General features: G+C 40.2%; 1 protein-coding gene across 10 annotated transcripts in view; it reads left to right on the top strand.

The window, feature by feature from the left end:
• The window catches only part of nme9 (NME/NM23 family member 9), a 65,175-nt gene that overhangs the window by 24,755 nt on the left and 24,732 nt on the right, over window positions 1–15,688 (top strand). For all 10 annotated transcript variants that reach the window (XR_007248007.2, XR_007248008.2, XR_007248006.2 and 7 more), the window contains 8 exons: window positions 1,366–1,437; window positions 2,277–2,393; window positions 5,163–5,238; window positions 8,992–9,074; window positions 11,683–11,775; window positions 12,291–12,445; window positions 12,827–13,026; window positions 13,528–13,672. Coding sequence is in view for 6 of the 10 variants with exons in the window: in XM_048535355.2 (XP_048391312.1) it covers window positions 1,366–1,437; window positions 2,277–2,393; window positions 5,163–5,238; window positions 8,992–9,074; window positions 11,683–11,775; window positions 12,291–12,445; window positions 12,827–13,026; window positions 13,528–13,672 (941 nt within the window). In the remaining 4 variants the exon portion in view is untranslated. The remainder of the gene's footprint in view (window positions 1–1,365; window positions 1,438–2,276; window positions 2,394–5,162; window positions 5,239–8,991; window positions 9,075–11,682; window positions 11,776–12,290; window positions 12,446–12,826; window positions 13,027–13,527; window positions 13,673–15,688) is intronic.

The following is a 15,688-nucleotide window of genomic DNA, read 5'->3' as shown; positions in this document are numbered from 1 at the left end:
CCTGGAAGACAGGTCGCACTGAATTAAATACTCAAGTAAAAGCAAAGTGCTGCGGATACTGGAGGTCTGAATTTTGAAAAACAGGAAATGCTGGAGAAAGTCAGCTGGCCTGGGATCATCTGTGGAGTGAGTTAACATTGAGTCCTGTATGACTGTACTTTGGGGCCCAAGGTTCTACCACACGCAACTCGGTTTCTCCAGCACTTTCTGCTTTTATTTCAGCTCCCCAGAAACCTTGGTAGTTTGCTTTTACTTTATGGCATAAGCAAGTGCCATCCTTCATGAAGGAAGGCCAAGCAAAGGCTTTAGCCAAGAAATGTGGAGGTGTTGGACTGGGGTGGACAAGGTCAGAAATCACATGACACCAGGTTATTTTCCAACAAGTTAATCTGATTCACTAATTAACAGATTCACTCTCCTTCACACACAGTCTTTAGTCATCTGTCTCTACAGACACACACTCACTTACTCTCTCACACTCACACTCTCACTCTCCCCTGCCCCCACACACAAACGCACATGAATCTGCAGGGTAAATTTGTATTTGCAGATACATTCTATTTTGTTTAAAAATGCACAATTTATCAACAATCAGTCAATGTGGCATTTTATAAATTCCAACTTTAGAAATAAAACCAGTGTAACTCCAAATCAGATCACAAACAGATACGAAACGAGGCTTCACAGTTAACACGCACTGTCTGACCGGGAATGTCACCTCTTCTTTACACTGATAAAACCTTTAGTTCTCTCAGGACAGCGACTTCGAAGAAATTTGGGGATTTACATGTGCATATACATATTAATCAGTTGAAACCTTCTCACTGATTAAATATTTAACAGCATCTGAGATTTGTTTAGTACATCCTCAGCAGCGGTGTGACCCTTTGATTTTTACTTCCAAATCATGTGCCTGGTACCACCTCTCTCATTAACACCTGAAGAAGGAATAAGACTTTGAAAATTTGTGTTTTCAGATAAACTTGTTGGAAAATAACCTGGTGTCATGTGATTTCTGACCTTGTCCAAGAGAGTCGTGCAGCAGCTTGGTGTGATGCACCCTGCTCATTTTCTGTGGTGATATTTTTTAAAAAAAGGCTGAATATTAAGCTGCAGTTTATTAACTCTTGATCTTTTAACCTGATGAGGACGGATTACTGAGGCAATAGCAATTATTATGACCATCTTCTAGCCCAGCAAATTGTAGAAGATTGATAATAGCCAACAGTCCTTTTTGCCCCAGTGTGTTGCAGAACAAGGGTCAATTACAATCAGAAGGAAAGCCTGAAGAAATTATGTTAGGAAATTGAACAAATGTGCTTTCTGATTCATTTAGTTTATTGCTGTTTCTACGTTTTGCTTTAGGCTGAAGCAGATATCATTGACTCACTACAAAAATACAGAGGAAGATGTGAACCTACCTTCCTTTTCTATGGAGTGAGTAACCCCATTAAATGGATTTAAGTGGCAAAAGACAAGTCACTTTCTTTGTAGTTTAAATTTTTACTATGCCCTCATCCCCTATCCCTTGCCCTGCCCCTTCACTGCTAACTCTTAAGTGATAGGCTCTGTTGATGCTGCCAACCTTCTAGTATCTTGCCCAGGTGGCTATACTTACTGCGTCCTCTGTATCTGCAGGGGTGGTGATGGAGGTGGTGGTATAGGTTTTGATAGCGGCTCAGGTATGGATGTTAACGTTGAAGTCCACGCGTTTGAAATTACCCTGAAGCCTGGGAGGCTGCCAGTGGCCTTTCTACATCCCATCAGTTGCCTAGTACCATTGGAAACATGATAAATTGCCCCTAATAGGCCCTTCAAATACATGAATCAACTGTGCTCTCCTTCAGGCTGCCATATTGTCTACTTTCAGATTCCTCTGTCGGTAAAATGCCCAACAGTGGGATTGCATCATGGAGCAGATCTGACCAAGGTCCCCATAATTTCCAAGCCTCTCCTCTCGCTGACTACTCACCAGTAAAATCCAGGGCTTCAGCTCCTTTGGTCTTTCCACAGATGCAGCCAGACCTGCCGTGTACTTTCAGCATTTTCTGTTTGTCTTTATTTTGTATTTTGCAGCATCCAATTTTTGTTCTTGCATTAATGTTTCACCAGGTTTTACTTTTATTTGATAGGTTGCTCTGTTAAATTTGATACATTGACTGTCTGTTTGAAATGGCTGCGTCTACGAAATATCTAGATATTTGATTCACAGTGGAGACTTTTTTATTTATAATAATTCATGTTTAATTTGAGCATCTCTCTGCCTGTGTTTGCAGGGAGGACAGTTAGTTGCTGTTGTGAGAGGAGCAAATGCCCCATTACTACAGAAGAGCATCCATGAACAACTACGCACTGAGAAGAAGGTGCTAGAGGAGGGAGCTGACCGCAAAGTGGTGAGATTACTGTTGGCAAAGTAACAAGCAAGTAGTTGAAGCTTGCTGAAAAGGGAGATACGCGGCTGATGTTTTTCCTCTCGAGCTCATCAGGACAAATGCAAGAATGCCAAATTTCAAACCAACACAAGAATTTAAGCTTCGTATTCTTGTTTTTTTTACCATGATGAGTAAAAGATAAAAAACATATGGCAAAATTTCTCTCTTTTTAACAGTAAAAATGGTCCAGCAGAGTTTACCCAACAGGAATTGCTGATCAACCAAACAAACCCGTATTAGTGTTATAGTTTAGAATAGAATAGAAATTTATTGTCACGTGTATTTTTGCATGAAAAATACAGTGAAAAGTTTTGCATGGGCTAGCAACCAAAGGCTGGAGTGTATGAATCGTTGACTCAGGTGATGTTCCTCCAATCCAACTCTGCACACCTTCCTTGTGCCCTTGCTGCCTGACCCTAAATACATTAATCATTACAAAGAGATAGCGAAAACTTCATCCCCTCAAGTCCGTTTTGCAATCTTGTCTCTTAAACCAGATCAGCACATGGAGGAGTGGCGGTGTGCAATTTCAGAGCTGTATCATTGTTTCACTGGGGCAACACGCACACAGAGCTCCAGCATCGCCTTAGAAGTTAAAAACTTTGAAAAGAAATAAGTAACATCCCCAGTCTTCCAGATTTTCAGACACAGGCGGTTGATCAAAAACACAGACCAGGCTTCTGTACCGAACAAGAAGTTGCTGTTTTGTCAGATGAGTAATTAGTTTCCAGCTAATTGAGTAATTAAATATCAAGTAATTAAGTAAGAAATTATAAAGTCCCCTGTCATACAGACACACACACACACACACACACACACACACACACACACCCCTGAAAAAACAGTGCCATAGCCTTTGTTCACAAGATCTATTTGTTTGTTTCTTACTGACTGAATGTTTCTGCTCAGCCTTAATTTTTCTCAGTATTTCCACTGGTTTGCAAGAGACACTGAATGGCTGGTTCACTTATAAAAGTTGTCTGACTTCTCTGATTCAAAGCCTCAACTTTGCAGCATTTACTGAAGGAAATATAAGCTGTTTATCTTCAGGTGTAAAGTGACTTACAGTAGCAAACTGGCAGAGAGACGGGTTTTTTTGGCTGATGCAAATCTGTTGGTTTCTTTTCTGCTTTGACGTGTTTCATGGTATCTCGTTCGCAGACCAAGATGGTTAGCTACATGATGAATAATCACATAGTTATCATTAAACAAAGAACTGTGGATGCTGGGAGATCGGAAACAAACAAAAACTTAAAATGCTGGAGAAACTCATCAGTTCTGATGGCATTGGTGGAGAGAAAACAGATTTAATATTTCAAATCTTGTGACCCTTCTTCAGGACATGGTTGTTGGCAAGTAGAGGAACCTTGTCATTGTCACAACCATGAATCAACAACTCATCAGCTTCACTTATGAACAAGCCTTCTCACCAGTTCTTCTACACATTTGCTACAAGCCACAGTGGCCCAAATTGGGCTCACAATAGTTATAAATTGCTAACTTTCAAAACATGCAGCGATTCTTGTGAACCCCTGGGTTCCTTCTCATTTCAGTCCACAGCTTAAAAAAATATAAAAATAAAGAGATGCAGTATTTACAGTTGTGATGTTTCATTTGCTTACTTACTTGATTCCATTGATTCACGGTGAGTTAGAGCTTTGTGGGCTTCAAAGATGATTCTGCATCCTACTCAAGTAATAAGTTTCCAGTGTGAAAGTGAGCAGGTGTTTCAATTGCACAGTGCATTGCAACTAAAGCATTACAAGGTGTTAGGTAGGTAAATAGGTTCTCAAGGACACATTCAGATCATCCCTCTTTAAATATTGTTGCAGAGTTGAGAGGCTGAACAACCTATTTGTGCTACTCTTTATCATGTTCCTTTGATTCAGTTTTTGCAGGAGTCTTTGTCCTGTTTTGAAAGGCAGGGGTCTGTGTTGGAATGAAGTGGGTGTCACTGGGTGCTACATGATTTTACTTTTTTCCCTCGAGCACTGTGGCTCCATATAACCTCTCTATCTGAGTTTAGCTAATTTTTCATGGACTCAATCTGAGACTTGCTGCTTTGTAAATATTGGCTAAACCGGAGAAGGTTTAAAAAAAAGACAAACTGCCAGATATTTGTATTTGTCTTTGTTTTCTACCTTTTAAACTTCTTTATTTGACTCTCAAAATGAATTCAAGATGGAGTAGAAATTCTCCAGATTGGAATCTGTGTATTTTGCATTCATTTTATATCCAAAGAGAGAGTACACATGCACAATTGTACATATTTATGAAACAAATGCAATTTTCTGGCTCAGCAAGTTTGACGCTACGGATATGAACAAATTAAAGGTGCAAATAGTCATCATTACCATTCAGCAGTTCAATAGATTTGTTGATCAAACCCAAATCTGACCATTTTTCTTTCCTTTTCTTCTTCATTGTAAGTCCATATCCCTCAGTTTGCTGCTCAGTTGGAAGCTAACCTCAGTCACCCCAAAGTTTTTTCCCTCATGCCAATATATATCACAATCAGCAAGATTGAATTCATAGCTCAGTGCCGTGTTATGGTTCTTCCCTAAGTTCAGCCCCTGTTTTTTTTGTGTTCCAGCTTCTGCTCATTAATCCGCACAGAATCCATTTCCGCGATGATGCTGATTACTGTGATCCAAAGGTTATCGTCCAGTAACAAAAAGCTTTGAGTATGAAAAGTCAGCCAGTTGAAGCTGTTTTATTTTGGGTCTTTAGATCAAAGATGAAGGCTTATCAGAAGAAGAAGAGGAGCAAGTGGTGGTGTTGAAAACTAATGGAGAAGAGGATCTGGGTAAGCAATGCAATCTTCAGTTAACACAGCAGAAGATGGCTCACGATTTTGGATGTAATGCTTTTGCATTGATCTGAAATAACTCCACAGAGGTCGGTATCCCATTACCAAGTCACCCTTTATTTACACATAGCAAGTCTTTGACAGTGATCCAGCTCCCTCAGTGCCAGCTCTCAGGGTGAACAGTGTCTGACACTTCTCTTTTTACCTGACAGCCAGACCTTCCTGATTGGATGAGATTAACAGCCCCAATCAGGGAGCTGACATTCTATGATGTCTTCCTGGTTGACCTCATTACAATCACTACATGATTGACTGGCGTGGACGTGGATTAGTCCAGTCAGTGTTTACAAATTTACAATCATCAGGTAAAATCAATGGCCTCAACTATTTCTTCATTCAGACAGACAAATGCTCTTTTCTACTTTTTTGGCTCACTCAGCTGTGGAAGATGATTGTGTCACCTAACTGTTACAAGTCTAAAAGGTGAGAACTAAGAAAGACAGAAGTGAGCTAAAAGAAAGATCAAGTCACAGAGGATCCTTTTGCTCTCTTTTTCTACTTTGCTGCATTTCTACCTCACTCTACAGAGGTACAACTGAGTGGCCTTGTGTGGGTAATTATAGACTGTTTCCTGATGTACTGTATTGCTGCTTCTGCACAAAACAATGTCTCCTTACGGCATTGTTAATGATAGCTTTGGACGAACACTTCTGCGAATATATGACATGGATCAGTGTATACAGAACTGAAAGTGCCATACTTCTGTTTCTTTTCCATGTTGAGTATTTAGCTGCTAACCAACTAGCTTGAAATGCGATCACCTTCTGAAGTCAGAAAAATTATAATGGGGAGCAAAGAAATGGAACAAGAATTGAACAGATACTTTGGTTCTATTTTCACAAAAGAAGACACAAATAATCTCCCATAAATGTTACAGAGGGTTTATAAGAAGGTGGAAATGAAAGACAATACTATCAGTAAGAGAATGGTGCTATGGAAACTAATAGGGTTAAAGGCTTGTAAATAACCAGGGCCTGGTAATCTGGAGTACTAGTGGAAATGACCCTGGAAACTTTGGATGCATTGATGGTTATCTTCCAAAATGCTGTAGACTCTGGAGCAGTTCCTACAGAATGGAGGGTGACAAATGTAATGCCACTGTTTAAAAAAGGGACAGAAACAGAGGAAGTAAAAATGAATTACAGACCAGTTAGCCTCACATCAGTAATTGGGAAAAATGTTCGAGTTCGTTATAGAAGATGTGACAACAGAATGTTTGGGAAGCATTAATGGGACTGGACAAACCCAACATGGGTCTAAGAGAGTGAAATCACGCTTAACAAATCTACTGGAGTTTTTTGAGGATGTAACTAGTAAAACAGATAAGACAGCATCAGTGGATATGGTGTTTTTGGATTTTTGGAAGGCTTTTGATAAGGTGCCTCATAAACTCACAGGATAGGGGTAACGCTGCAAAAACCCATTCGACTCACTCATGCCCTCTTGGGAAGTCAATCTGCATCCTTATCTGCTTTGGAATCTGTAAGTGAGTCCTGATTCACTGCCATATAGTTGACGTTTAGCTAGCATCTGGGCAATTAAGCAGAGATGACAAATCTAGCCAACTTCCCATAGACAAATAAAAATAAAATGAATAACCTGTATGAAGGAAACAAATGTAACATTTCTAATGTTGCTGGTGACATAGAACTGTGTGGAATTGTGTGTTGTAAGGAGGATGTCAGGAGGCTTCAGGGTGATTTAGAAGGGGAGGCAATGGCCTAGTGATATTAGCACTGGACTGTTAATCCAGAGACCCAGATAATGTTCTGGGGTCCCAGGTTTGAATCGCACCACTGTGGGTGGTGGAATTTGAATTCAATAAAAATATCAGGAGTTAAGAATCTAATAATGACCATGAATCCATTGTCGATTGTCAGGAAAAACCAGCTGGCTCACTAATGTCCCTTAGGGAAGGAAACTGCCATCTGACCCTGGTCTGGCCTATGTGTGACTCCAGACCCACAGCAATCTGGCTGACTCTGAACTGCCCTCTGGGCAATTAGAGATGGGCACTAAATGCTGGCTCAGCCAGCAATACCCTCATCCCATTAATGAATTTTAAAAAAAGGCAAGTTTGTGTGAGTTGGCAAACACATGGCAGATGTAGTATAATGTACATAAATGTTCAGTTCTGAACTTCAGTGAGAAAAACAGAAAGGATTTTTACATTAGGAGATGTGCGTGTACAAAGGGATCTGGGTATCCTTGCCACCAGCCAATGAAAATAAACCAGCAGGTTCAGCAAATCGCTAGGAAGGCAAATTGAGAGAGGCTTTGTGTTCAGAAACAGAATATTGATACAGTTATACAGGCCCTTAGTGAGACCACACCTGGGGTATTCTGTGCCGTTTTGGTCTTCCTACCTAAGAAAGGATATACCTGCCATATAGGCAGTGCAGTGGAGGTATGCTAGGTTGACACCAAGGATGTCAGGATTATGGAGACATTGGTTTGACCTACCCTATGTTCATTTGCAATTAGAAGGATGAGAATATCTGATTGAAGCTATAAAAGTATCTCAGGTCTAGACAGACTAGATACAAGGAGCAAGTTGCCCTGATTAGGGATTCTGGAACCAGGGTATGCAGTTTCAAATGTGAGGTATACCATTTAAGAGTGAAATAAGGAAACATTTCTTCGCTCAAATGACAGTGAACCTGAGGAATTCTCTTTCGAGAAGGTTGTGGAGGCAAAGTCACTGATTCATATTTATATATGAAAAATAATTCATATTTTTTAGATTTTATAGATGAGAACATGGTATTGAGAGAGAGTATAAGCCATAATCATATTGAATCGTGGAATAGACTTGAAGAAGCAAATGGTCTACTCCTTCTCCTAATTTCCATGTTTCCCAATTTGCACACAGCAATCTTCCACAAATGTCAATTTGCTAATGAGCAGATAATCTGTTTTTCACAATGTTTTTTGAGGGATAAATATTGGTCAGGACACCAGGGATAACTGCCCTGCTTTTCATTGAATTAGGACTGTGGAATTTTTCAAATCAATCAAAGAGGGCCTCAGTTTAAAATTTCATCCATAAGACAGCACATCTGAGAGTGTGCACCTTTAGTGCTGCATTAGGAATGTTAGCCACAATTTTACCCATCAGTCTCTGAAATAAGACTTGAACCAACACCCTCTAATTTCTAGTGCTACCCACTAAATCACAGCTACCACCCCCAGAGACAGAAGAGAACTGAAGGAGAGAGAACTGACAAAAATGTGAACATTTTTCGTTTATTATTGGAGATGAAGGTACAATTATTCAGAGGCATCAGTAAGAAGACAATTGAAGACAGCACTAGTGGCTTAGTTCAAATTTTATGGGCACAACTTTGAACTTTTTTCTAAAGAGAGGTATTTTAAAACAAAATTGGTCAGTAGTTTAGGATTTTGAGGAAAAGTATCTTCACTTTGTGAATACCTATGATTCTCTAACCCTAGAGGTCTGTTGATTGGTCAGTGAGTAAATTCAGGCTGAGACTGATGGATTTTGAATTGTGGTAGAATTTAGTGATTGTGGAGAAGGAGTGGGAAATTGGAGTTAAGATCACAAGGGACCCATGATTGTACTTAACAGAGAAGCAGACTGAAGGGGCTGAATAGACCACTCCAAATCCTGCTCCCTATGTTTTAGTTATTGCATTTGAGAGTTATAAGTTTTGTTTTACTTTAATACAGTTACTACCAACAAATCATGCACGGTAGCAATCATCAAACCTGATGCCGTGGCTCATGGGAAAGCAAATGAAATAATAATGAAGGTGAGAAGCAGAACTTCAAATTGTTTGCGATTAAAGTTTTGTTTCAATCTATTGAGATTCAAGGTGATTGGATTCCATTTTATCCTTGAAGTCTGTAAATATAAAATTAGTAATTTCTTCCTGGTTTAAACTGTTAGTGATTTTCTCATTTAGTGTAAATCTTGACGACTGATGATAAATGTTTTCAATTTTAACAAGCAACTGTTGAACATTTCAGTCTTTCCTTTAATGTGAAGTGATGAATTCCTTTTAGGAAGAATGTGGACAGATAATAGAAAACAAAATACTTTAATATAAAGTGGATGCAGGAGCGGAGGGACTTGGTGTATGTACACACATCATTGAAGATGGCAGGACAGGATGAATTAATAGTTCATAAAGTACATAGTATCCTTGCTTTTATGAATGGGGCATTGAGTATAAAAGCACATAATAAATGCTAAACCTAGTTCAGCCTTGACTGGGGTATCGTTTCCACTTCTGGGCACTGCATATTAGAAAAGGTGTGAAGACATGAGAGAGATTAAAAGAAGACTCATAAGAATATATCCAGAAATTAGGAGCTTTAGTTAAGACGAGAGACCATTCTTCTTATGAAAGAAGAAACTGAGAAGATTTGATAGAGATGTTCAAAGTCTTGAGGATTCCAGATACAGTAGGTAGGGAAAAACTGTTCCCATTTATGGAAGGATCAAAAACTCGAAGACATTGATTTGCGATGGCCAGAACCAAAGACGTTGCGAGTGAGATTATGAATTTAATTTCCAATGTGGGGGAAAGCAGATTCATCTGTAGTTTTAGAAAGAAACTTGGATGATTATCTAAAAGAAAATACTCACAGGGCTATGAAGAAAATGTAGACAACTAGGACTTGCTATGTTGTTCTCACAACGAGTTGGCACACACTCTGTCTATGGGTTGAATAGCTTCTTTCTGTGTTGCAGCTATTCTACGGGCTTAATTATACCTCCCCTCAGTGGCTGTGCTTTTAGTGCAATAGGTCACCTGACAAACCCACAAATTCCCATTTGCCCTGAACAAATCCCATAATCTACAACATGGGTAGGCATTGAAACAGGCAGCCTGTTGACTATATGTGAATAAATGATTAAAAATCAATTAAACATTTGAGTAAGTCTATTTCCTGGAATAGTACACTGCCCATGCTATGATAGAGCTGCTTAGGAGTGGGTAGTCTGTTTTCCACGGCCTACATAAACAAAAGCACAAAGAAAGGAGGAGGGGCACCTCGTTGTGAGAGCATTCTACACAAATTTGGTGCACTGTCCTCCCCAAGATGCTACCCACACTTCTTTCTATGTTGCTTACCCAACCAGAACCCAAAACCTTGTCCCCACATTTTGCTCTGTTGGATTGCTCCAGCCCTTAAAGCACTGGGACTTGCATTCTCAGGCAACCACAATCCTCCTCTGGATTCTCCCAGCATTCCTGACAGTTCTTACACCTGATCTCTCTGGCTGCCAAGAGTAATGATTTGCTAGCATTGGGATTCCCACAAATGAGGGGGTAGAACTCTCACGTTTGCTTGTTTGGGACATCCCAGTATGTAATTGCTGCAGGGCAGGTTCGCATGGATCAATTTGGCCTCTGGCCAGCTTTTCTTCTGGGACGCTGGGTGTGGTGTACAATCTACCTAATTACCTCATAAAATTGCACCCTATACTTTGTGATCCTGTCAAATTCTTGATTCACCCTCTATTCAATTAAATTCACAACCCCTGTCTGACTGCACTCTCTAGCTGCTAGCTCAGAATAAAGCAAGTGTGTGTTCATATTTGTGACATGGCACTCTCCACACCACCCTCACTGGAACCTGTGTATGTATTACTGCTAAGTTATCATGGCATAATGGCTGCATTGACTCTCATCATCAAGACTGTGATTTGAAGAGTCAGTTTGTTAGTAAGATGTTACAGTCTGCGCCATGTGCAAAGATAGCTGCAGGACCTACCAGGCAGATAACACATGAACAGCTCTAGACACAAATGGTGCTACCTGGTGTCACTTTGTTCTTCCTACTTAGGATCATACAGTGTAGAAGCAGGCTGTTCAGCCCATCGAGTCCACACCAACTCTCCAAAGAGCATCCCACCTAGACACACAGTCCCTGACCCCTTTCCTATAACGCTGCATTTCCGGTGGCTAATCTACCTTGCGTGCACATCTTTGGACTGTGGGAGGAAACCAGAGCACCTGAAGGAAACCCACGCTGACATGGGGAGAATGTGCAAACTTCACACAGATAGTCGCCTGATGGTAGAATTGAACTCAAGTCCCTGGTGCTGTGAGGCAGCAGTGCTAACCACTGAGCCACCATGCCAGTCCTTGTCAAACATTTCTGTATCAGAGCACCTCCCAACTTACCTAACAACCACTTAAGAATAATAAGGATGTAATAGAAAATAAAATCACATTAAGTGGAGAATGTTCACAAGAACACATAGATGGGGGTCCCAAAACTGGTCTGTTTAACTGCCTGGATTGTTTAAATGTTGGAATAACCAAACCCATAATAGAATAAAGTCTACTTTGAGCTTCCAAACAAAAGAAATAAGGTCCCCTCTAAAGTTCCTCAGTGTTTTCTCAGATTCGGGAAGCGGGCTTCGAAATTTTAGCTCATGAAGAATGGACATTAACCAAGGAAGAGGCCCATGATTTCTACCGCCACAAAGCCGAAGAGGTGAGTGGGAAAGTCTTTGAATTGGAAAGAATGTGTCAGTGTTTTTATCGTGAAAATACCGTCCCGTACATAAACACTGATTCAGTCTTATATTCAGGAAAAAAAAATTGAGTGAAATGTGAAACATAGCCCTCAGGTGGCGCAGTGATGATTGCAATAGACCTTCTTCATGCTGTACCATGCTACCTGGGAAAGGTGTTGAGTGCAGGACAGCCCTTTGCCTATATTAAGTGAGAGAAAAGTGGACAGCTTATCACTTCTGTGCACCTCTGTATGATATTTGCAGAAAGATGGCGACAGGCAAGATTGAGCAGCATCAGCTTGTTGCTAAGCTGGTCACCTGGTCATCAAATGTTATTGAACCAGCCATCTCAATTGGCAAGTAACTATTAGAAACTGGAAGGATGAAGAAAGTAGAAAATGCCACATCATTAAAAGTTGACACAATTAAAACTAAGATATTTCAAAAGATCCATACTGATTTTCCATGACTCTGTTTGTTGTCGAACTTATAGTCTCATTTTGAGGAGCTGATTCAGTTCATGTCTAGCGGTCCTTGTCATATTCTGATCCTGTCCAGACCTGAAGGAACAGTTGATGTCATTCCACTGTGGAGAGAATTTATTGGTCCAACAGATGTCGAAGTTGCAAAGCGGGAGAGGCCTGAAAGGTAATGTGGTGCAGGGGCATGTTTCGAAGATTGTTCAAACTCCAGTGGTAAATTAAACAATGTGGCAGTGAGTAACTTGAATAAATCCATCTCTGTGTATGCACAATCCTCTGCTTCATTCTAAGCCTTTGTCATTAGATTGGGACATCAGCTTCTCATCCACTGCGCAGTGCTTGTAAAATTTTAGAAGGGGAGAGAATATATCAAAAGCGTTAAAACTGGCCCTCAAAATAAGTAAAACAATTTAAAATAAAGAGCACCAACATTAAAAAAAATTAAGTTTGTTAATTAGTAACTCCTTGACTGCTTTCAATACAAACACTGACGTGACTTCAGTTGGTTTCTCCAGTCATCTCTGACAGTGTGGATTTTCTTCCAAAGTCTCCGAGCCCTGTACGGGACTGAACATGTATTCAATGCAGTTCATGGGAGTGATGACATGGACCACGCTAGCAGGGAGTTGGCCTTCTTCTTCCCCAGCTTTGGAAAAGCATCTGAAGCCCAGATTCCGATTCAGCAAGAGGAGAGGGTTCAGAAAACACTGGCTCTAATCAGGCCAGATCTCTTAAAGGAGAGAAAAGGTGAGAACCATTTCCTTAGCATTAAACCACAGATCGTTTTCTGGGTGATGTGGACCTCGAGACTCGTACAATAAAAGATCTTTATAGACCGGATGAGGCATCGTGAGCACGGAGTAAATGCATAGAACTTTCCTGTTTCTGAGGCAGTTTTACTGTGTACAACATTTATGATTAGCACATAGAACATAGAATATAAAACAATACAGCGCAGAACAGGCCCTTCGGCCCTCGATGTTGTGCCGACCTGTGAACTAATCTAAGCCCATCCCCCTACACTATCCCATCATCATTCATATGCTTATCCAAGGACTGTTTAAATGCCCCTGATGTAGCTGAGTTGAACAGGGAGAACATTGTGGTTTATGACTCAGTTGTGTTCATTAATAAATCATTGGCAGTATCAATAATAGACATTGATTTTGAAACCTATTCAAATTCTCTGCTGTTTCACATTGTTCATGGAGATCTGTCTAATGTTAGTCCTTTACCCTCAATGTGTAGATGATATCCTGCAGAAGATTGCAGAAGCTGGTTTTATGATTGCCCTGCAGAAGGAGGTTGTACTCACAGAAAAACAAGTTTATGAATTCTACAGCGAGCACACGCAAGAAGAATACTTCCCAGTTCTTCTTCAGAACATGACCAGGTACCAATCCCTAGCTCGGTATCCACAACCAGTGTATAGATTTAAAGGCTATAATTGAAGAATTTCTTGTACAATCTCACAGGGATTTTGTACATTGGATCCCCAATGGGTATAATTAATGTGACAGGCATCATAACTAAATTTTTGCCTGTGGGATAGATGATTTGTCATTACTAAATTACTTGCAGGAAAGAATTCCAAAGATTAAAAATGCATATTCGCTAATTGGTAATCACTTAACAGCCTGTAGCAAATTCAATTGGTTATCAATATTGTTAAATTCTAAGTCTCTTACAATTTTTGTAATATTGTCAAATCCCTATTGATTTTGTAGTATTGATCTCATCCCTACCATTTAACCAACTTAGCAATATTTCCATTACTCAACTTGCTAAACACTCTTCTTGTTAATCACCTGAACGTATCCTTACTTCCAAGCAAAATGTGGACAGAAATCATCATTAGAAATGGTTGACCTTGATGTTGAGTCAGTGGGCTAAGAGTGGGAGTAGGGCCGAAAGGTAAAATGACAAGTGACTGAAAGGTCAAGCTTATGTTTATGGACTGAATGGAGACGTTCTGCAAAGTGGTCACCCAATCATTGTTTGGTGTCCTTTGTGTAGAATGTTATACACTGTAATCAGCAAGTGTTGTATTCTAAATTGTCATGAGTACAAGTAAATCATTGCTTTGTCTGGACAGGCTGGGCGTTTCTTTTTTGGAGTGATTGAGGAATGGACCATGATGTTCCAGATAAAGTGATCTTTTTGGAATGCTGTTGTAGAGGAAAAGGTGTTCAATGGAAGGATCATGCTGAAAATGATAGAAGTGGTGAAGGATGATTCTTTGAATGCAAAGACGGCTTGCTTGGGTAAAAGGGGAATCCTGTCATGGTTCTGTTTAGGACGGGAATGGGTGAAAGTAGATATGTGGAAATGACTGACATGTGATTGAGAAGCCAGTCAGCAAATGGAAAATGTGTGCGTGGGAGTGGAGCTACATCAGAAATAGTGGTGTTATAGGATACAAATGAGACTGTAAAACTGGGAAAATAGAACAGAGTTCTTCCAGGAATTCCAGGAGGAGAATGTGAAATGAAGATAGCTGAAAGAAGGAGTAAATTGACAGTGAATATCGTCAAGTGTCTGCCCCAGAAATGGCGAGAGAAAATGTTGAGGAAGAGAAAGGAAGAGTTGGGAATGGACCTTGTGAAAGGCAGGAGAAGAATGGATATTGGAAATAAAGTTATTGAAATTTTCCAGTTCAGGGAAGGAAAACCAACAGCATTAATACAGTGATAACAAAGTGTGGAGCTGAATGAACACAGCAGGCCAAGCAGCATCTTAGGAGCACAAAAGCTGACGTTTCGGGCCAATGAAGGGTCTAGGCCCGAAACATCAGCTTTTGTGCTCCTAAGATGCTGCTTGACCTGCTGTGTTCATCCAGCTCCACACTTTGTTATCTCGGATCCTCCATCATCTGCAGTTCCCATTATCTCTGATACAGCATTAATACAGTAATCAGTGCAATGCGAAAAGAGGTAAGAGAAGGTCATGTGTAGGACTAGAACATGAAGTGTTTTACATATCCTACAAAAGGGCAGTTAAAGTATTAGATTTAAAGCTTTATACAAATATGCATTATTTTAATAATTCAAACTGATGTGTTTAGTACACAATACGTGCCACTGAATGCCTTTCGGGTCTGGGGCACTAAGAAGATATTGTTTTGCTGTTAGTTACAGGGAAAATGCAGCAAAGTAGACACGAGGAATGTCAGATCAACCGTGATCCCATTGAATGACATAACAGAGTCAAAGGGTGGAATGGCTCACTCATTTCTTATGGTCAGATAGTATGCTTCAGGCATCCCTGGTTACAATGGTTCACAACTTAAAGGCAATTTAAAAGCATTTACTGTCGCCCAAGGGAACATCAGATGTGTGGGCACCAGTCATCTCTTTCTAATGTCCCTGAAGCAGATTGTCATGTATCATGTAAAGAAGAGTTCTCACAG

Source organism: Stegostoma tigrinum, chromosome 7, assembly GCF_030684315.1.
Source record: "Stegostoma tigrinum isolate sSteTig4 chromosome 7, sSteTig4.hap1, whole genome shotgun sequence".
NCBI classification, from domain to species: Eukaryota; Metazoa; Chordata; class Chondrichthyes; order Orectolobiformes; family Stegostomatidae; genus Stegostoma; species Stegostoma tigrinum.
The sequence above is the reverse complement of the archived record's forward strand: the minus strand, read 5'-3'. Positions and strand labels throughout refer to the sequence as shown.